This window comes from Pelodiscus sinensis, chromosome Z, assembly GCF_052426305.1.
Source record: "Pelodiscus sinensis isolate ZL-2025 chromosome Z, ASM5242630v1, whole genome shotgun sequence".
Classification (NCBI taxonomy): Eukaryota; Metazoa; Chordata; order Testudines; family Trionychidae; genus Pelodiscus; species Pelodiscus sinensis.
This window is the reverse complement of record NC_143085.1, coordinates 1,631,930-1,654,119: the sequence shown is the minus strand read 5'-3', so window position 1 is coordinate 1,654,119 and position 22,190 is coordinate 1,631,930. Positions and strand designations below refer to the sequence as shown.

The 22,190-nt window shown below is 51.9% G+C and overlaps 1 protein-coding gene across 6 annotated transcripts in view; it reads left to right on the top strand.

The window, feature by feature from the left end:
• The first annotated feature begins 3,509 nt into the window (after positions 1–3,509).
• NF2 (NF2, moesin-ezrin-radixin like (MERLIN) tumor suppressor) overlaps positions 3,510–22,190 on the top strand; it is a 49,667-nt gene continuing 30,986 nt past the window's right edge. For 4 of the 6 annotated variants that reach the window (XM_075916993.2, XM_075916996.2, XM_075916992.2 and 1 more), the window contains exons 1-4: positions 3,510–3,903; positions 17,026–17,151; positions 17,694–17,816; positions 18,185–18,268. In XM_075916993.2, the coding sequence (XP_075773108.2) occupies positions 3,790–3,903; positions 17,026–17,151; positions 17,694–17,816; positions 18,185–18,268 (447 nt within the window). In that variant the 5' untranslated portion in view covers positions 3,510–3,789. Of the gene's footprint in view, positions 3,904–5,637; positions 5,838–17,025; positions 17,152–17,693; positions 17,817–18,184; positions 18,269–22,190 lie in introns of all 6 variants that reach the window. The other 2 variants (XM_075916994.2, XM_075916999.2) reach the window with 2 other exon arrangements.

The window sequence follows — 22,190 nt, the reverse complement described above, 5'->3', positions numbered from 1 at the left end:
GCGGGGACTCCCCTCCCCCCGCGCCCCTTTGCTCCCCCTGCCCGAAGAAGGGGCGCGCGAGGGCGCGATCCCTGCGCGGGGGGCGCAATTCCGTGCGCCCCGCGTGCCCAAAGCGCACACGCCTGGGGCCGCAGCTAAGCTTGGACGAGGCAGGGAAGCGTAAAATCTCCCCCTATTTCAGACCCGGGCTGCCCCAGCCTCCGAGCCCAGAGCCCCCGTCGCTCTGCAAGGAGGAACATCCCTTACAGGAGCAGCAGGGTGGGTCTCTTTGGGGGCCCATCTGTGCGCCCTCACACCTGCCTGGACGCTCCTTGGGGTAGAGACCCGGTTCCATTCTTGGTCCTGTTGGTCTGCAGTCCTGAACTGGGACCTCTTGGTTAATCGCCTTGGCCATGGAGCAGGGCAGCTGAATTTTCGGTTGTGTCATTTCTAGTCTCCTCCCTCCCCCCGAAAACACAATCTATGTGCGGGGAGCACGGAGGAGTTGACCCTACCCATCTCCGCTCACTACACGTGTATACAATATTTGATCTGTATTTATAGTGTGGCTTTTAAAAAAATGGTGTAAGCCGCCTCGAATATTTTAAATAATAGGGGCGGGGCAAAAATATTAAAAAGAAATCAGCGTAAATGAAACGAGCACAGAGATGGAAAGGGACGGGAATTCACCCGGCGCTGAAAAGTGTATCCTGGTTCTGCACTCAAATGCCCAGGAAGGTGCGGGGAGAAACACGCTCTTGGTTAAACATCTAATAATGACCTCCCCATTGAAAAAAGACCTTGAATATTTTAAATGAGAGAGGCGGGGCAAAAATATTTCCAAGAAATCAGCGTAAATGAAACGAGCGCAGAGATGGAAAGGGATGGGAATTGAAAAAAGGCCTCAAATATTTTAAATGAGAGAGGCGGGGCAAAAATATTTCAAAGAAATCAGCATAAATGAAATGAGCGCAGAGATGGAAAGGGACGGGAATTCACACGGTGCTGAAAAGTGTATCCCAGCTCTGCACTCAAATGCCCAGGAAGCAGCGGGGAGAAAAACACTCTTGGTTAAACATCCAATAATGCCCTCCCCATTGAAAAAAGGCCTTGAATATTTTAAATGAGAGAGGCAGGGAAAAAATATGTAAAGAAATCACCATAAATTAAATGGGCACAGAGATGGCAAGGGAGGGGAATTCACACGGTGCTGAAAAGTGTATCCTGGTTCTGCACTCAAACGCCCAGGAAGCAGCAGGGAGAAAAACGCTCTTGGTTAAACATCCAACAATGACACCCCCCCCTTCCGGAAAAAAGGCTTCTAGCTACATTAGGACACCCCTGACTCCCTCTTCCTGCTATTTCTAAGATCTGAAAACAAGGGGAGTTGTTGAAATCCACCGCAAAGGCCCAGACGCAGCAAACCAGACGTTGTCCTCCGTGCGGGTCGCTGCATTGCTAATCCCGTTTGGCAAGGAGGAGGCACGGTTTCCAGTCATTCGGAATATGGATTTTATGGGCCACCCCCACTTCTACAGACGTGCCGGGCAGCCGGCCAGGAGGATGCATTGCTGTCTGCATTCTTCATTTTCAAAGGTCCTCTAAGCCGACAAGTCACCTCCAGCCGGGGCTCCCTTGCTGTGCCGCAGGAGCGGCGTGGGGAGGATTTCGGGGTTACACGGGGAAGGGCCATTTCCACGCCCTACCTAGCAAGGGTGAGCCAGAAGGAGGCTGACTCTGGGGGGGTGCAGATTGGGTCAGATCTCTAGGGAAGGACAAGTCAGGCTGCAGACAGTTGTTGCCTGGGCCAGGTGCCTAGAGTACACTGAGAGGGGGTTCACCCCCCCCCAGAGATGGCCATGGGCAGGTGTTCCTGGGGGCGGCCCCCCACCAGCTAGATTCCCCCCCCCCCACGTAGGTCCAATGCCCCAGATCACCTGCCTCCGCTCTGGCTAGGCCAGCGAGGGCAGCCAACTTTCTGTCGGCTGAAAAGGCAACCTGGCCCCGCCCCTTTCCTGAGGCCCCGCCCCAGTACCTTCTCCAAGGCCCTCCCACACTCACTCCAGCCCCCTCCATTCCTTGCTTGCTTCCCCCCTCCCACTCACTGGTTTTCACCAGCGTGGGCCGGGTTACGGGAGGGGGGGGCTTTGGCTGGGGAGGTAGGTTGTGGGGTGGGGCTGCAGGAGGGGGCTAGGGCTGAGGGATTTGGCGTGGGGGAGGCGGGCCCCATGGGGGGTGTTAAACTTATTTCTTAGGGTGTGATCCTTCCTGGTCGTGGGGGGGGGGAGGCAGAGGAAACAGCAGCGATTGGCTGATTGGCTGGCGAGGGAGGACGACCGGCAGACAGGCAAAGCCCAGGGGGCGCCAAAGCACCGGGGGGGGGGGCAGGATTTCCCTGCCCCCTGTCCCTTGGGTGGGGTCTGGGAGGGGCCAGGCCCAAAGCGAAACTGACACAGATGGGCACGTGCCAGGGCTTGGCTGCTGCAGTGGGGCTCGGGTCCCGCCCTGATGGCTCCAGACCCCGCCCACACAGGTTCAGGCCCCGCCCTGACCTCTCCAGGCCCCGCCCTGCTTGCTCCAGGCCCCGCCCACACAGGTTCAGACCCCGCCCTGACCTCTCCAAGCCCCGCCCTGCTTGCTCCAGGCCCCGCCCACACAGGTTCAGGCCCCGCCCTGACCTTTCCAGGCCCCGCCCTGAGTGTTCCAGGCCCCACCCTGAGTGTTCCAGGCCCCGCCCTCATGTCTCCAGACCCCGCCCACACAGGCTCAGACCCCGCCCTGAGTGTTCCAGGGCCCGGCTCAGGCCCCGCCCTGACAGTTCCAGGCCCCGCCCATCGAGCCTGAGGCCGGGCCGCCGCGAGGGGGCGCGCGAACCCGCGTGACGCCTTCCCCGGCCCAGGCCCGCCCCCTCCAGCGGCCTCTCAACCAAGCCTGCTGGGGAGGCGGGGGGGGGAGCGCGCGGCGGAGTGGCAGCGCCGCCGGCCAATCGGGGAGCCGCTCGCGCCCAGGCCGGCCGGGCGGGGCTGGCGATTGGCCGAGGCGGGCGGGCGGACGGGCGGGGCCCCGCCCCCGGGGGGGGGCGCGGCCAATGGCGGAGCGCGCTGGGGTTCGGCTGCGCCAGCTGAGGCCCGCCGCGCTCGGTGGGCAGGGACCGCGGGGCCCGGTTCTGAGCTCCCCCGCCCCGCCCCGCCCCCCCCCTCGGGCTAGACCCCCCCGCGGAGCGCCCGCCCCTCCCCCCGGGCTAGGACCCCCCCGCCCCTCCCCCCTTAGTCCCCCTCCGTCCTAGGCCCCCCGCCCCTCCCCCCGAGCTAGGCCCCCTCCCCTCCCCCTACATCCCCCCACCCTCCTCCCCTCCCCCCCTTCTCTCCCTCCCCCCCCGGCCCCCGCCCTTCCCGTAGCCCCCCCGCCTCTGCCCTCCCCCCACCTCCTCCCCTGTAACCTCCCGCCCTCCCCATCCCCCTTTAACCCTCCTTAGCCCCCCCCCCGTTCCCACCCCCATCAGGCCCCCCCCTTCCTCCCCAGGGCTCCCCCCCAGGGATAAGCCCCCTGGGTCAGCCCCTCTGCATTCCCTTCCCACTGCCCCCCTCTCGGGCTGGGTCTCGCAGGGCTGCCCCCCCCCCCACTCCGGCCAGGCCCGCTGCACGCTCGCCCCGCCCCCGTTGGCGAGCCGGAGCCACTGGGGGCTGGTAGGGTGCCCCCCCGGGGACCAGACCCAGCTCACCCCGCCCCCCGCCTGCCCCTGGTGCCGGGCCTCGGGCAGCGTGTTGGAGGGGAGAAGCGGGATCTTGCCCTAATTCCCGGCACCCCACCATGGCCGGGGCCATCGCGTCTCGGATGAGTTTCAGCTCCCTGAAGAGAAAGCAGCCGAAAACCTTCACGGTGCGGATCATGACCATGGACGCCGAGATGGAGTTCAACTGCGAGGTAACAGCGTCCGCAGAGCACCACGGCCAGCGCCTCCGGATCGCTGCCGGCGCGGGGTTCCCGGACACCCTGCTGCCCGGCGGGCCGCTTTCGTTCCACTGTGGAGCGGTCCCTGGGCCGGCCACGGAGACGCACCCACCCCTGGAGCGGACGGTGGCGGCGGTTGGGTAAAGCGCAGCACGCCACAGCTCCACAGTGGGTTGGGACAGGCCCCGAGGACGGATCGGGGGGGAAATCAAGGCAGGCCACATGGAGCTACCCATGGGGTAGATGGAGCCCTCTAAAAGTTGGCCCACTAATGGCTTGCCGCGTATTGGTAAATCAGGGCAAAGTGCTCCCGATAAAATCCACTTTCTGCGCGCTGCTGCATCCCGGCGTCCAGAGATGGGGAGTTGCTAGCCAAAGACACACCCTCTAGAGCAGCGTCTCTCAACTTTTTTTTTTTATAAAGTACCCCCTTCAAAAAAAAATGATAAGTATCCCCGATACCTCCAGTTTTATAAATAAAATTTAAATGACTGGAGGTTGCCTATCTCCTAGAACTGGAAGGGACCTTGAAAGGTCATCGAGTCCAGCCCCCTGCCTTCACAGCAGGACCAAGTACCATCCCTGACAAATATTTGCCCCAAATCCCTAAATGGCCTCTGCGAGGATTGAACTCACAGCCCTGGGTTGAGCAGGCCCATGCTCAAACCACTGAGCGATCCCTAAAAAAAATTTCCGACACACAATTTCAGACAGGTACAGATGTGGTCTCCTCACCTCAAAAAAGATATTTTGGCCTTGGAAAGGGTTCAGAAAAGGGCAACTAAAATGATTCGGGGTTTGGAACGGGTCCCATATGAGGAGAGGTTAAAACGACTGGGACTTTTCAGTTTCGAAAAGAGGAGACTGAGGGGGGATAGGATAGAGGTATATAAAATCATGAGTGGTGTGGAGAGAGCCGATAAAGAAAAGTTATTTATTAGTTCCCTAAATAGAAGAACTAGAGGACACTAATTGAAATTAATGGGTAGCAGGTTTAAAACTAATAAAAGAAAGTTCTTCACACGGTGTGTAGTCAACCTGTGGAACTCCTTGCCAGAGGAGGCTGTGAAGGCTAGGACTATAATAGAGTTTAAAGAGAAGCTAGATAATTTCATGGAGGTTAGGTCCATAAAAGGCTATTAGCCAGGGGATAAAATGGTGTCCTTGGCCTCTGTTTGTCAGAGGCTGGAGAGGGATGGCAGGAGACAAATCGCTTGATCATTGTCTTCGGTCCACCCTCTCTGGGGCACCTGGTGCTGGCCACTGTGGGCAGACAGGATACTGGGCTAGAAGGACCTTTGGTCTGACCCAGTACGGCCGTTCTTATGTTCTTAATTTTTTTTCTACCGTTGCAACATTTAATCGTCGCCGGGCAGGCGATGAAATTTTTGGATGTCAAATAAGGACACCCATAGTAAAACGCTGTGAAATTGAAAACAACGATTCAGTTTTCTCCAAGTTTCAGCAGCGTAAAAAGTCTACAGAAAAGAAAGCGCTGTAAAACTTAAAACGCAAATTCAGTTTTCTCCAAATTTGAGCAGCGTAAAAAGTCTACAGAAAAGAAAGCGCTGTAAAACTTAAAACGCAAATTCAGTTTTCTCCGAATTTGAGCAGCCTAAAGAGTCTACAGAAAAGAAAGCGCTGTAAAACTTAAAACACAAATTCAGTTTTCTCCGAATTTCAGTAGTGTTGATGTTCCCCTCCCAGACTTCTCTCGAGTACCTCTCAGGATACTTGTACCACTGGTTGAGAAACATCGATTTAGAGTGTCTCCGGAGACACCAACGTGTTTGTAGCCAGAGATGGAACATCCATGTTTCAGTTTGAATGTTCTTGGATCTACTCCCGGCCACCTGCATCTGTTCCGGGTAGGCAGCTGTGTTCGTAGATGGCGCCACTTTTCAGAGGTCTGCATTGTAACGCCCTCGTTAATCTGCCATGGAAGCAGGAAGGGTTGGGGGGGATCTGGGCCCGCCCACTACTCTGGGTTCAGGTTGAGGGACCAGGGTTTTCCCTGTAGTCCAGTGGTTCCCAAACTTTTTGGCATCATGCCCCTTCCCCCCCCCAAAAAAAAATAGCAGTAAAACTTGTTGAGAACAAAAAAAGGAACTGAGCTGAGGGCGGGGGGTGAAAAACAAAACTAGCAGCAAAACTTGTTGAAAAAGAAAAAAAGATTGCCCTGCCCTTTTAAGAACAGAACAGGCATTGCTCTTTTAAGGTGGCCATTTTGAAATCTGCCCCAGCCAGCCCGAGCTGCATGTGTTCCGGCGGCCAAGCAGACAGACGGACTGGGCTCTTTCTTGAGGGGGGGAAATTGATGGGGGGGAAATTAGATTGCCTCGCTCCCCCCCTGGAATTGTTTCGCACATCCCCCAGTTTGGGAACCCATGTTCTAGTCCCGATACAGCAGCGTTTTCCCTGGGTCACGTCCCCAGATGCTCCCCTGGTACCTTGTCCCTGGTACCTAAGCAAACTCTTTCCTGCTTCCGCACAAACATGCTTTCCTTTTTGCAGTCCTCAGCTCTCCAGCAACACACTTCCTCCTCTCAGTCCTTCTCCCTCCCTTACCCAAGGGGAAACCTTTTTAAGTAGCCCAGCGGGTCTTACTTGACTGTAGGTGCCTGAATTACCTGCTGCTTCAGTCAAGTTCTTAATTATTCTCACGCCTCTCTCAAAGGCAGCAAGAGGGGGGAGCAGGAGCCGGTGCAGAGGGAGAGCCGGCTTAAAAGCCAGTTCCCTCCAGCACCGTCTTCGTGGAGGGGCAGGAGAGGTAAAGATGCAGCATCTGAGACAAGGAGTGAGTCGGGACACACCCGGTCCCCTGCTGCATCTCTGCCTTTTAAATGTAGTAAGAGCCAGGCAGGACTTTAACAGGCAAGGCCCGGAGCTAACCCCACTGTGGCTCTGCAGGTCTCCCCTTATCGATTAATCGAGTAGTCGATGGAAATTCCATCGATTAGTTGATTAAACGGACTTTAACATCCTTAGCTCTGACTAGATTCCAATGTAACAAAATCAAATATAGGGTCACCCTCTATTTTATAGCTTAATTAGGTAAATTAATTAAGTTAATTAAAGGCTAATTAGATAATTTATCCCCTCAAACCCATAAAAACTGCTAGCAGTTGCTTTGTGTACGATAGGGGTGCGTCTAAACTACATCTTTCTTTCGAAAGAGGAATGTAAAGGAAAGAAATGGAAAATGGAAACGACGCGCCGGATTTACAAGTCTCGTGCTTCATTTGCTTCTTCGCATCCGATCGCTTTTTCGAAAAAGGTTTTTTTTAAGAAAAAAAAGTCTAGACGCGGTTCTTTCAAAACAACCCCTTTTCCGAAAGAACCCTGTACACCTCATTTTTTTTCAGGAATCAGGGTTCTTTCGAAAAAGGGTGTTTGTTTTCGAAAGAACCTCATCTAGACTGCTTTTTAAAAAAAAAAAAACCCAACCTTTTTCGAAAAAGCAATCGGAGGCAATTATGTAGATGAAGCGTGAGGCTTGTCAATTGGCGCGTCATTTGCATTTTCAATTTCCTTCCTTTACATTCTTCTTTCGAAAGCGGGATGTAATCTAGCCGCACCCTAGGTGAGCAGAAAGCTTTTGAATGACTTGCATGTTTTGGGAACACTAATGGATAAATCTTCGAATGAGGGCTCCGAATATGCATTTGGCCTTTCATGTCCTTCGTTATCACCAGCAACATCTCTGCTTGAGCCGGCTTCAGCAGGCCTGCCTTTGACATGGAAATAAATGATTAGCGGCTTTGATCGCCCCAGCTGGTGGACAGCCAAGGCCGGCGATAAACATTTTGCAAAGCGCATCGGAGATGTAGCGATTTGCCATTGTTCGTTGGCATTCCAGTGCTAGCAGTCTGCGTGGCGCAGTTCAAAATAGAAGCAGGATGGCGTATCCAAAAGGGGGAACTATGAAAACCACCCACAGGCTGTGAGATTTCTTGAGTGTTTTCACGCCGTGATGGAGCCCTGATTCTGATAGAATCTATATATTTGAGCGAGTTTGTATGTCTGTCCATCAGTCTGTGAGTATGGGTACGTCTACACTACATCCCAGTTCGAACTAGGGATGCAAACGTAGGCGACCAAAATTGCTAATGAAGCGGGGATTTAAATAGCCCGTGCTTCATTAGCATGATCTCGCTGGTGTGTTTTAAAGGAGTAACGTTTTTTGAGGAATGACATTAGCTCGAAACAAGGGCTTTGGTTCGAACTAACGCGTCCCACTTTCGTTTCCGGAACAGCTGTTGAGCGGAGTAACGCGCCGGCGAGATCATGCTAATGAAGCGCAGGATATTTAAATCCCCGCTTCATTAGCAATTTCGTCACGTACATTTGCCTCCCTAGTTCGAACTAGGGTGCAAGTGTAGAAGTACCCTATGTTTGTTCAAGAACTCCTGATCGATAAGAGCGAGGACCATTGTGTTTGGTAGGCAGCGTCCTCTTATCACAGGGGCAGGTCTGGGTTTGGTTGTGCCGGGACGGTGCGCTGCGTGTGAGACGGGATGGTTTCATATCGAACGGAAAGGAGGGGTGTGGTAGCAGGGAGAGTTATACTCCGGAGTGACCACAGGGGGGCGGTAAAAGTGTAGTTAAACTGCAATCCCGAGAAGGTACAATATCTAGACCAGCGGTGGCCAATCCGCGGTTCATGAGTTGTGTACGGCTCTTCCACCCCCCCCTTAAAGTATGGCTTACGAAGCCCCCCCGCGGCTCATGAAGCCACCCCTGCCCCCCTAGAAACCATCCCCGGCTCCCTGTGCTCACTGGGGCAGGGGACCCGTCCAGTGCGGTGATTCAAAATTGCGTTGCCAAGCTGGCAGCGGCCGATGGGAGCGTGATGTGGCCAAAAATCTTGTCTTTTAAAGGGGCGGCACCTTTTTTTTTTCTTTTTCTTTTTTTTTCAACAACTCCGGAGAGCTTTTCTTTTTTCTCGGCAAAAATTGCTCACAAAAAAATTCTTCGCGTATTTTCGGCTCTCTTTGTTTCGTGGGTCCCCCTCCCCGATCTAGACACTTGCCGAACGATGCAAACAACGTGAGGGAGGATTTGGAGGGGTCCATCAGCTGCAGTCGGGGAGCCCTGTCGATGCGGGAAGGGAAGTGACTTGGGGATGAATTAGTTAACCGATTAAGCTGAGAACTAGCCCGCAGAGATGTTATAATGCAGCCAGCTGGCTTTGGACAGGTAACCTTGGCGATCGAATAGCCCTTCTTTCTGCCAGATTGTGTTGTTTCCGTGTTCCGGTTAAGCTCGCCCTGTGTCAGGATTAAGGTTAAGACTTGCTCACCGTGATTTTTAGTCAATCCTGGACAGGTTGTGGGGCACTGGGCCTGTATGTGATTTTTACTAAAGATGATGAGTGGGGAGAGCTGATGCCTGAGGGGAGGAAGAGAAAGTCTTAGCTCCGTTGCAGCAGAAGGGGATCGGGCAGCCGTTCCAGTGCCCGTGCCGGGACCCTGGTGGCTCCGAACTCACTTCCCACGGCAGCTCACGTCTCCAGGTCCTCCTGCCGCCCCATAGTGCTTCAAGGTCCCCACTGGCTGGGCCTTCCAGTCCTTGGTAGAGATCTCTGCGCGTTGTCGGATCCATGACATCACCTTTTACTGGCTAGCACAAGGGTGGGCAGAGGGGCCTTTGCGGGCTGAATCCAGCCCACCAAGCCGGTGGATCCAGCCTGCGGCCGCCCTGCCATTCCCCCCACCCCCAGGCCAATTGAGATCTGGGAACCCCTCTTCCTCCGAAAATCAACCACTAATTCCTCCCCCACAAATACAGTCAGTAGCCGAAGAGCCCCACCTTCCCACACGTCACCTGCCTTCCAAACCTTTCTGCTCTCTCTGTCAGCCCAAGAACGTACCCTGGTGGTGCACCGCTGCCCATGCCTCGGTGCAAAGAACAAAATGTATTCCGCACGCAGGTGAGCCCAACAAGATGGAGCACCGTCAACCGCACCATCTGGGTGGATGTGCCGTTAGTGCACTTTCAGCCTCCTTGGTGGCTAGCGGGAATCGAGTTTAATTAAGAAACTCGTTATCAAGCTGTCCCACCACATTAGCAAATAAAAATAGCGTTTCCAGCTGCCTCCTGTGGCTGTTGAAACCATCTGACACCTCTCTTATTCCAAAGCCGTTTGCCAAAGAATATTGACTGCCTTTGCTCTACGTGTCCTCAGGTTTTCCACTCCCATATTGTCTTCTCCCTCGCTCCCGCCTGCTGTTATTTAAAATTCCCGGTGGGAGGGGTACCAGGCGGTCTTAGGTTTACGTTATTGGGATTTATAAGGTGCCACTTGGCCAGGCTTGGCGTTAGCGAGCACACGTTTTCTCGGCAACTCGAGAGGGAGTTTGAACTGGACTCCCGGAACTGAACCTGACGAAGCAGCTAACTCGTCATTTTGCAGCATAGACTAGAGTGCCTGTTCTCTTAGGGTACGGCTAGACTACGAGTTCTCTGGGCAAAAAATATGCTAATGAGGGAGTCATTTGCATGAGTCGCGATCTCATTTGTGTATTTTCTGCCAAGCTGTTTTTGCGCAAAAACGGAGCGGCAGAAAATATGCAAATGAGATCACGACTCATGCAAAGGAGTCCCTCATTAGCATATGTTTTGCCGGGATAACTCATCGTGTAGACGTAGCCTTAGGATACGCCTAGACTACGGGGTTTTTTCTTCGAAAGGAGATATGCAAATTCGGCGCTAATTTGCGACTCTTCTTCTGATCGCTTTTTCGAAAGTGAAAGTAGCCTGGACACGGTTTTGGGGGAGGGGGACCCCCCTCTTTTTCAGAAAAAAAAAGCTCTTCCCCCCAAAAAAAGGAGGTTGACGCGGTTTTTCGAAAAAAGTTTTTTTTTTTTTTCAGAAAAAAACCTCAGCCAGGCTACGTTCGAAAAACCCGCTTTCGAAAAAGCAATCAGAAGAAGGTATGCAAATTAGTGCCGAATTTGCATCTCTCCTTTCCGGGGGGAAAAAACCCCGTCGTGTAGATGTAAGCCTTCTAGCACCTGGCTCCTGTCTGCGGGCGCGCTCGCAAAAATTTGCCCTCCTTCCCGTTTGCTCGGCGGTATTTCTGGCAGCTCAGCCGACCTCCCGGCTCATCTCTGCAGCCACTCTGTGGGCGGGATTAGCCGGCGAATGATGTCGGCAGCAAGGATGCGCTACCAAAATTAATTGTCTCGTCCCAGTGACATGTTGGCTGCCTGCCAGTTGCAAATGACTCTCGGTGCGGGTTAATAAATAACACACCCCACTAATAGCTGCCCAATCTGATGTGTCTGTTGTAGACAGAGCACCTGCCAATAAACCCGGTCTTATTCCAGCAGCTCGCTGCTGAGATTTCAAGTGCTTCGTGTTTACCTAATGCACTCTCTGCTGATACATGACAAGCCCTCTGCACTTAGCAAAGAAAATAAATCCGGCCCCGCAAAATAACAGCTTTGCGGCACTCAGCCCTGTCTGTAGAGTCATTCGGCCACGTCGTCCTCTACATCCAGCCCACGAGCCACGTGGCGATCGGGTCGGTGGGGTGCTACGAAACCACAAATGCGAGGCCGGTGGGTTGGAAGGCTCCGGCTTAACGGTGACGTGGAAGGAACCGGGTGGCTCCCCTACCCTGTGGGACCTAGACAGTAGCAGAGCCGCTGTTGTTTTGTGTGTGTTTAAGGCAGGGCTAGGGTTGCCACGGAAAAATCAGTCGGGGCGGCGCACGTGAGAAGCGGAAAACAAACCGTCGTTGTGGCCCCTGACTGAGGAGAAAGACCTTTCCAACGCACACCAACAGGGCCCAGCCTGGTAGATTGTGTGTGTCCCAGCCCCACGGTGGGGCAGCAGGGGGGCTAGAGCACTAGCACAGCCTCCCCAATGCTTGGGGGGGAGGGCTGAGCTGCAGAGGCCGGATCCAGACAAGCCGAGGGCCGCATCCGGCCCCTGGGCCTGAAGTTCCCCGCTCCTGGTTTAAAGGCGTTTGTCTAACATCATTTTCGTTCAAGCTTTTATTACAGCAACCAATCTAGTTTATAACCCTGGGGTAGAGTGTTCATGGTACTTTTTGCTTTCAGGCCCCCTTCGAAAAGTTGATCCTTTATGCTGAAACCGTGGGGAGACGCACAGGTCAGAGAATCAAGAAGTCTGAGTTCGATCCCTGGCTGTCTGTGTAGCCAGGCCAAGTCATCTGAACTCTCTCGGCCTTTTTATAGGCCTTGCTTGTACACCGGCGGTTGGCGATATCTGTCCGTGTAGGGGCTTCGATCAGGAACATCCTGATCCTTCCTCTTTACTCGGCTCTGGTGAGGCCACATCTGGAGTATTGTGTCCAGTTCTGGGGCCCCCATTACAGGAAGGATGTGGATGCGTTGGAGAGGGTCCAGCGGAGGGCGACCAAAATGGTTCGGGGGCTGGAGCATATGACCTATGAGGAGAGGCTGAGGAAGTTGAGTCTATTTCGTTTGCGGAAGAGAAGAGTAAAGGGGGATTTGATAGCAGCCTTCAGCTTCCTGAAGGGGGGTTCCAAAGAGGATGGAGAGAGGCTGTTCTCAGTGGTGACGGATGCAGAACAAGGAGCAATCGTCTCAAGTTGCGATGGGAGAGGTCCAGGTTGGATGTTAGGAAAAACTATTTCACGAGGAGAGCGGTGAAGCACTGGGATGGGTTCCCTAGGGAAGTAGTGGAGTCTCCATCCCTAGAGGTGTTTAAGTCTCGGCTTGACAAAGCCCTGGCCGGGTTGATTTAATTGGGATTGGTCTTGCCTTGGCCAGGGGGCTGGACTTGATGGCCTTCTAAGGCAGTGGTCCCCAATGCGGTGCCCGCGGGTGCCATGGCGCCCACCAGGGCATTTAGGTGCATCCGCCTAGTGACCAGGGCCGGCCCAAACCTTTCTTGCGCCCTGGGCGCCCAGCACATGCGTGGCCTCCACCCCGGGCACGCGGTGCTGCGCCCGGACGCCCAGCATCCCCAAAAGGTTGGGGACCACGGTTCTAAGGTCTCTTCCAGATCTATGGTTCTATGATTCTACGAACATCCCGCGTTCATGCTGTCGACATGCCAACTCCTTCGACAGGCTGCGGGATTCAGTCCTGCATGTTGAAATGAACTCAGCGGCTGTTCAATGTTTTGATTTTCAGCGACCAACGTGTGTGTGTGTATGTGCAGGTATATAATATCTGGCTGTGATGTTGTGGTCGGGATTTTCACTCTCCGGTAAAACATCCCGTTCCCACAGCAACCATCACCGTCTTCACAAGTGTACATTAAGACCTAAAACGTCACAGCATAAACAGTCATTCAAAAGACTTGTTTCTACACACGGGGTCAACTTACATTTGCGGGGAGAAAACTCAACTCTCTGAGGACTGCCGATATTTTAAACTAACCATTGACGTCTATCGGCAGAGGTGCGAGGCTTTGAATTCCCTGACTGGTGTGCGTTAATGAGCGTTGCTCGTTGCGAATGTTAACATCGGTTTTGGCCCGCGATTATGTAACGGCAGATCATTTGTAGTCTGCTGGCTGGTTTAAAACCCAGCTGGGAGTGCCTCCGAGGAGTTTGCAGCTTAAAGCACAGCTGGAGTTTCAAAAGAGTGATTCCATAGAGTACAAATCAGCATCGGTAGAGGACTACCTCCCATGGCAAAGCGCAGTCGCCTGCATCGAGAACACTTGCTTTCCCCTCCATTTGACTGACTGGATAAATGTCGGCACGTAACCATTAATTGCTCCCTTCAAACAATCGCCATAAAGCTGGCTTTTAAAAATTGCTGATGCTGCTGTACGCCTAGATCGGAAATAACCTCTTGCTAAAAACGTTGGCAACCCAAATCCGGGGGCTGGATTTGAGAAGCGCAGAAGAGCAGCAGAAATCTTTTCGTCTCTCTCTGGTGTGCTGAAAACCCTCAGGTGACATTTTCCTTGAGAAAACTGGCCCCCAAAACCTACCTCTGGGTTGAGCCTTCATACACCACGCTGTACCCCCGTGCAAGGGGTGGATTTGAACCCGTGGATTTAGGGAAAATGAGTTTTCATTGCGGTCTTTCAGCATGTAGATTTCGATTGTGTTTAACGTGAATCCCAGGGATACATTCGGTTTGTGGTGTTGCATAAAAACGTTGTCTCCGGTAACGTTTGTGCATCTGTTGGGTGGAAGATCATCTGGCTTCTTCTCTTTGACTCTGACTAGGGATGTGAACGACTGGTTGACTGTCGGATAAGCAAATACTTACCTCGGTGTTTCCCAACTGGTGCTTCCCGCCCTCTCTTAAAGAGACAGAACCTCTTTGCGGTGGGACTTCCCCCTCTCCCCCCCCCCAACTTTTTTTTTTCTCAATTGCATGGCGGGTCTTTCGGTTTTATTTTGCTTGACACATTTTACCCTGGCAACCCTAGGGGTTTCCTTGAAATTCTTTCAAGCTGAAAAGGGTTCCGTGGCCAGATAAAATTGGGAAACGCTGGCTTATCGGATAGTCAACACGCTAGTCAACTCGTCGCTCCTTCCCCTTGCTGCCTCTGGCGTTTAAAGCAGCAGCGCCACGTGGAGTCCAGGGTCTGCTGCTTTGAAACGCCGCCTGGAGCTTGACGCCGGTCTCCCTGCGGCATTTCAAAGAGCCAGTGCTCCGTGGGGGCCGGCCTTTGAAGTGTAGCAATAGCTTTGGAGGTGCCTTTATTGACTAATCGAATAGATGCAAATTGCACGACTATCCGCGTAGACACCTAATTGGAATGTACCATCCCTACCTCCGACACGTTCCGGACTAATGAGGCACTGGGACCCACAAGGTGGCATTGTATGACAACAGCTGGTACAGGTACAGCGGCCGGCTGTTCTTCAGCATTAATATTGAAGCCGTACTAAGGTGGTACTAAGATTGATCGGCAGTGACAGGGAGACGTTCTGGGATTCTTCTGTCCTTGGGCTTTAGAGAAATGGCCATCTGTCCCTGTCCAGCGGTGTCTCCGTCTGCGCGAGTGACAAAGTAAAATGGCTTGGGAGTTCCGGGCCTCCTGTGTGTAACCCTCTGCGTCTCCCTGCCCCCTTCACAAACCAGCTGTGGAGCTGTTGGAAGGTCGTGGCCGGTAGTTTTCTCCGCTCCAGCAGGTCCTTTTGATTACCCATAGTCTCCAGGGCAAAGCATGGCTGTGCTCTGCGTAAAACCGGCCCTTGGCACGCCCCCCACAGCTGCTCCTGGCGTGTGTTGAGAACAGAGCAACAGCCGTCCGGGATGAAAACAGGACGTGTTCTTTTTATGTTGTCAGTCCCAGGGAGCTAATGGCTCTGTGAGAATAAGCTAGATTCGACTTTGGTTTGTGCATCAGCATTCGAAATAGTGTAAGTGTCGGGCCTGGGCCCAAATTCTGCCCTCGGTGTCGACTGGGAAGCCCCATGGAAGCGAGTGACGTTAGTCTAAGACAGGGCTACTCAACACGAGGCCCGTCTGTTTGCAGCCCATGGTGCAGTTTGGGTGTACACTGCGGTTTGGGTTGATACGTGTTTTAGTTGTTGAATTCTTGGACTGTGGTGAAGTTGGAACAAGAAAGCAGTCAATATTACGGTCGTCTGTCGGTATGCGTTTTAGTCATTAAATTCCTGGACTGTGGTGAAGTCGGAACAAGAAAGCAGTCAATATTACGGTCATCTGTCGGTATGCGTGTTAGTCGTTAAATTCCTGGACTGTGGTGAAGTCGGAACAAGAAAGCAGTCAATATTACGGTCTTCTGTCGGTATGCGTTTTAGTCATTAAATTCCTGGACTGTGGTGAAGTCGGAACAAGAAAGCAGTCAATATTACGGTCTTCTGTTGGTATGCGTGTTAGTCGTTAAATTCCTGGACTGTGGTGAAGTCGGAACAAGAAAGCAGTCAATATAACGGTCTTCTGTCGGTATGCATGTTAGTCGTTAAATTCCTGGACTGTGGTGAAGTCGGAACAAGAAAGCAGTCAATATAACGGTCTTCTGTCGGTATGCGTGTTAGTCGTTAAATTCCTGGACTGTGGTGAAGTCGGAACAAGAAAGCAGTCAATATAACGGTCTTCTGTCGGTATGCGTGTTAGTCGTTAAATTCCTGGTCTGTGGTGAAGTCGGAACAAGAAAGCAGTCAATATAACGGTCTTCTGTCGGTATGCGTGTTAGTCGATAAATTCCTGGACTGTGGTGAAGTCGGAACAAGAAAGCAGTCAATATAACGGTCTTCTGTCGGTGTGCGTGTTAGTTGTTAAATTTCTGGACTGTGGTGAAGTCGGAACAAGAAAGCAGTCAATATAACATAAGAATATAAGAATGGCCATACTGGGTCAGCCCAGTGCCCTGTCTGCTGATAGTGGCCAATGCCAGGTGTCCCAGAGGGAGTGAATTGAACAGGTAATGATCAAGCGATTTCTCTCCTGCCATCCATCTCCACCCTCTGACAAACAAAGGCGAGGGACACCATTCCTTACCCAGCCTGGCTAATAGCCATTGATGGACTTAACCTTCATGAATTTATCTAGTTCTCTTTTAAACCCTGTTATAGTCCTAGCCTTCACAACCTCCTCCGGCAAGGAGTTCCACAGATTGACGATGCGCTGTGTGAAGAAGAACTTCCTTTGATTTGTTTTAAACCTGCTGCCCAATTTAATTGAATTTAATTTAGTCGTTCAATTCCTGGACTGTCATTGCTCATTAAAAGTGCCGTCATATGGGTGGAAATGGGGTAGATATTGCATTTTATTAATATCAACAGAACTGACGTAAATGAGGCCTGCGTGTTTGGTAGTCTTGTCTTAAACTTTGTATTCATGCTCGTCGGTGTGAAAGAAGCTATTTGCATATATTTGCATATATATTTTCATGCATATGCAACCATACGTAAGTTGCAACGTTTCAGATCCCAGACGAGGGTTGGTGCGTTGGCTGTAAGAGAAACTCTCTTCTAAATGGAACCGGTTTGATTCGGATTCGCCGAGTGACGCTCTGCATGGGACCCCGTCGTGTTACGTTTGTGGTTGATTTCCGGAGTCAAGCCAGATCTCCAGGGCGGGTTAAAATGGCTGTGGTGTGTCTTTGGAAGGACTTAGAGGAGAGCGTGATTGCCTTTTGCTGTTTGTTCTCTTGCTGCAGGTGAAGTGGAAAGGCAAGGATTTGTTCGACTTGGTGTGCAGGACCCTCGGACTCCGGGAAACCTGGTTCTTTGGACTTCAGTACACCATCAAGGACACGGTGGCCTGGCTCAAAATGGACAAGAAGGTGGGAGGGGACGTTCCTTTTCAGGGGTGCGCGGGGAGGGTTGAGCTGTCCGTGGAAGTCGGGAGATGCCTCCGTGAGAATCCTGGAGGTGCACCAGGAGTAGAACAAGGCGTTGGCTAATCTAGAAGCCTATCAGTCAGGTGATCCGAGGGTAGGGTGATTGTCCTCCAGCCCGGTTAGCGTTCGGTTGTACCGTTAGTCCGTCCCTGAACCATCGCAAAGCCTTGGACTGGAGACCCGAGGGCCCACCTAAGCGATTGGGCACCAAATTGGCAAATGAAATTGAATGTTGATAAATGCAAAGTAATGCACGTTGGAAAACATAATCCCAACTCTACATACAACACGATGGGGACTAAGTTAGCTACAACTATTCAAGAAGAGATCTTGGCGTTATCGTGGATAGTTCTCTGAAGATGTCCACTCAGTGTGCAGCAGCAGTCAGAAAAGCAAATAGAATGCGAGGAATCATTAAAAAAGGGATAGAGAATAAGACAGAGTCCAACTCCGCGGAGTCACTGACTGGTTGTCTGACCCTGCAGGTCCTGGATCACGACGTTCCCACGGAGGAGCCGGTCACGTTTCACTTCCTGGCCAAATTTTACCCGGAGAATGCAGAGGAGGAGCTGGTTCAGGAGATCACACAGCACTTGTTCTTCCTGCAGGTATGGGCCTTCCCCTTGCATGTGGGGCTAAAAAAATGGCAAAAAGACGGTTGGTGGAACCCCCGCTGGGGCTACCTCCTCCCCCCACTTCTTCAGGGAAGCGATATCGGGCATGGGTGGGGACTCAGCTGTCCTTGCTACTCGTGGCTTCTGGTGGGTTTGAAATGGGATGTGGCGGTACACACTGCAGAGGTCTCCCCTGTCTCCTGGCGGGAATGGGATGTGGGGCGGAGTCTGTCTGCATCAGTCAGAATTGTTCCCCGAGCAGGGAAAATATTTTCCTGGCTGATTGGCAGCCCGCATTACAACTGCTGCCGCCGCGTAGCTTTGTTTAGCGGCGTTTTTTTCTCCGGTGATGCTTTGCTCAGGTAAAGAAGCAGATTTTAGATGAGAAGATCTACTGTCCTCCGGAAGCGTCTGTCCTGCTGGCCTCATACGCCGTGCAAGCCAAGGTAGGTACAGAAGCATGATGGGAAATCTCCCATAAGCCCCCAGGGGGCCGAGCGGTTTAGCATTGTTTCCTCGTGCGTTCGGAAGTGCCATTGCACTTTTTAGCTCTTTCTCTCCCGATGGACTGCCGGCAGGGATTATACATCCCCTCCAAGCCTTGCTCCTGCCCATTTTACATTAATATTGGTGCAAAATTGTTGGGATGAGGGAAATAACTTGAATAAGGTGTTTTTCTGTCCCCTCTTCCTTTCTCTTAGGCATCAGATCCTGGGTCCTCTAATATAGCTGGCCTAGCCAGATCAAACAAAACACGCAGCGCACAGCCAACTTGTGGAACTCCTTGCCAGAGGATGTGGTGATGACCAGGACTTGAACAGGGTTAAAAAAAGAGCTAGATAGATTCGTGGTGGATTTAGCCAGGATGGGTAGGAATGGTGTCCTTAGCCTCTGTTTGTCTTGAAATGGGTGACAGGAGAGGGATCATGTGACAATCTACCATCACTGGGTTGCCTTCTCTTTGCAGAATAAGAACTTAGCCCATACCAAACTCGATTGTGCTGGAGACCTCTGGGTCCTGTGGGTTTTATTGGCTTTAGAAATAAAGCCTCATTTCTGTTTTTAACGGTGTTCTCATTTTCCTTAGGGCTGTTTTCAGCCAGAGAAATGGGTCTTTTAAAATATTTATTGGCTAAGGAGCGCTGTACTGAATATTCATGCCGAACCCTCATATTCAAGAGCACGCGCGAACGTTTGTTTTGCTGTCTCGCCTTCCCTGTTTCATGCACAATGTACACATAGGCCGTGTCTATATTTTTAGCTTCTTTTGACATAATTAATGTTATTTGGGGTGGGCGTAACCTCCATGAATCTGTCTAGCTCTTTTTTTAATCTTAGTGTGCACAACATCCTCTGGCAAGGAGTTCCACAGGTTGACTGTGCACTGCGAAAAGAAACGACATTAATAACTCCCCTCCCCCGAAGTGACAATGCCCGATTAGCCACTCTGGCCAGCGCTTTTATTGCGTAGCCGTCCTTACAGCGTCGGTCGTTCAAGTGGCAAGAAAGTAAGCCAGAAGCCGAGAGAGGGCTGGGAAGCCAAGAGGTGGCTGATGGAACATTTTTAACGTTCCTAAAATTCCCAGCTCTTCGTTGCGCGTTCTCACAGCGCTTAGTAGCAGGCGGTGCCACCAGGCACCATGGGATGCCTACCCATAGAGTGTGTCTAGACTACAGAGTTTTGTCGACAAAAGTCCACTTTTGTCGACAAAACTATACCTGTGTTTACACTGCCGCTGAGTTCTGTCAACGTAACGGTGACCGAACTCGGCAGTTTTGTTGACGATGGTAAACCTCATTCTATGAGGAATAACACCTTTTGTCGACAGAGTTCTGTGGACAGAAGGCGTTCTTGCATCTACACTGTCCTTTGCGTCTACACTGTCATGTCGACAACGCGGCTTGCTTTGTCGACAGAACTGGATGTAGTCTAGATGCTCTTTGTTGACAGAAGCTTTGTCGACAGTATGTGTTGACAAAAGCCTGTAGTCTAGACGTACCCATAGTGCTTTGCTCTTTCTGTCGCCAGGGACGCTAGCACTGTGGCCACAAAATGTCGACAGTGGGCGGCAGAACTGATTTGAGTTTTGCGTGTTGACGGCCCTTCCATCCCCAAACCTTTCCCTGTGCAGACCAAGGCTCAAAAAGGCCTTTCCTAATGCGCCTTTCACAGCCAACAGATGTGCGTTTTCATTGGATTTCACCGATTGATAAGTGCACGTTTGTGTGGCAGTTTTACCTTCATAATAACAAAGAACCCATCAGAGAATTTTTTTAAAAGTCTACTCATCCTGGGAATTACTGTAGATTTCTCCCTCCAGAGTTGTTTTCAAATCGCCGCCGTTTCCAAATGTTGGCGTAGCCTTCAGTTTTCAAGAGCAAGCGTTAGGACGGAGTCTATTGAAAAATCTACCCCCGCAGAAAACATCCGAGAGATTTTCCTGTTTCTTTTCCACGTGTCTTCTTGATTCTCCGCCCGTTCTGCAACGTCACAAGAGGCTGGATTCTAGCCCCGGCGAGAGTTTTTTCCTCTTTCTGCTTTAATTTTTCTTTTTTTGCCCCAATGAATCATGTATTTCGTTGCTATCCAGAATATTAATGCACACAGATTTATACGGCACAGTATAAACCCCCGTGTCTGAGTGATATAACGACAAGCTCAAAGTAGAAACACGATCATAGAATCGGAGAACACTAGAACTGGAAGGGACCTCGAGAGGTCATCGAGTCCAGTCCCCTGCCCTCATGGCAGGACCCAGTACTGTCTCCAGTGATCCTCAGCTGTGGCCCATATGTGTCCCCAAGGGCCACGCCCTACCTCTAGGGGGCCACATGGAAAAAACGGAACATTAGGTAAATTATGTATCTTTTTTTCCAACTAACAGCAGCTGTGAGGGGGGCCACAGAGGTAAACGAGGCTCAGAAGGAGGCTATGAGCAAAAAAAGGTTGAGACGCACTGGTCTAGACCATCCCTGATAGATCTCTATCCAACCTGCTCTTAAATATATCCAGAGATGGAGATTCCACAACCTCCCTAGGCAATTTATATCCGAATATAATCTATACGAATAGGCAGGGCTCGACAAACTATACAATCTACTCGCCCGTGGCGAGTAGATTTCAGCCGCGCGCCCCGTTCATTCGCGGCGCGCGCTTGCGCAATGCGGCTCTTCCGCATGCGCAGTACGGGGCTGGCAAGTGGTTTTCGCCGCCGTTTGTCAAGCCCCGCGAATAGGCAACAAATACTAATTGTATAGTGCGTTTAACAGAACCCGAATCGCTGTGCCAGTTTTTGAGTTAGACTGCAGTGGAAACGTGTTTGCCAAAGCACTTGAACTAATATCCCTTGCGATCGTTTGGCCATTAGTGGATTGTCATTCTTGAGTAATTAATGTTTTCCAGTGTTTTTCCCGGCACGCATACTTCTTTGAGACAGGGATTTTCTTGACCATATTCAAATCACACATTCCTTATGTAGCCGTCGGCCCCCCAGGATAGATCGCATCCATCCTCGTTATCATTTCTTTCCCATCCAGAAATCATTTTTCTCCCTGTCGGAAGTTGAACGTTGTTCCCTTCCAAATCCTGCGTTTTTATACCTGTTCCCCCTGTTGACGGGTGTTGAGTAATTCGATCTATGCAGCCTGTTCTGAGAAGCGCCGGGTTGCCTGGGGCGCCGCATCTCTCAGGATCAATCCAGCGGCCTCTCGATGGTATTAATTTATCTCCGAGTCCGTTGTGGCGTATTGCAGACTTCCTTTGCATCTGGGTTGGCGCGAAATCAATAGCACTCTCTGTAATCCCCACTCGTCTGAGCGTTGACCGTTTTGCCGCTCCGAGGTTGTGTGCCGAGATTGATTCTGGTGTTTGTGAGTGTTTGGCGGGGCCGCTCGGGCATTAAATGGAGACTGATTTGGGATGTCTCTCGAGTGCCTATTGTTACGGCGCTTTATTATTTGCCTGCCTTGTCGGAATCGCCACTGTTTGTTCCTTCCCAGCAACGTTCCCCCCGGAGAACGAGAGACAAAGGGCATTTTCAGCGTGAAATGATTGACTCGGGGAAACGGCGCCCGGTCTTCCTAATAGGATGATGCCGTAGTGTGACTCGGGCCATGAGAGATGAATTAAAACCAACGCATTTCCCTCACGCTTCCCTTGTAAATCATTCCCTTGTCAGTCGAGCGGTGCGTTATGGGCCCTGTGCCGCGTTTCATGCTCACCGCAGAGGGTGCATTTTCGCCGATGCTCTTTAATCGAGGCACTAAGCCAGGGGGAGAGGTAGATACGCTGGAGGGCAGGGATCGGGTCCAGAGTGACCTAGATACATTGGAGGATTGGGCCAAAAGAAATCGGATGAGGTTCAACAA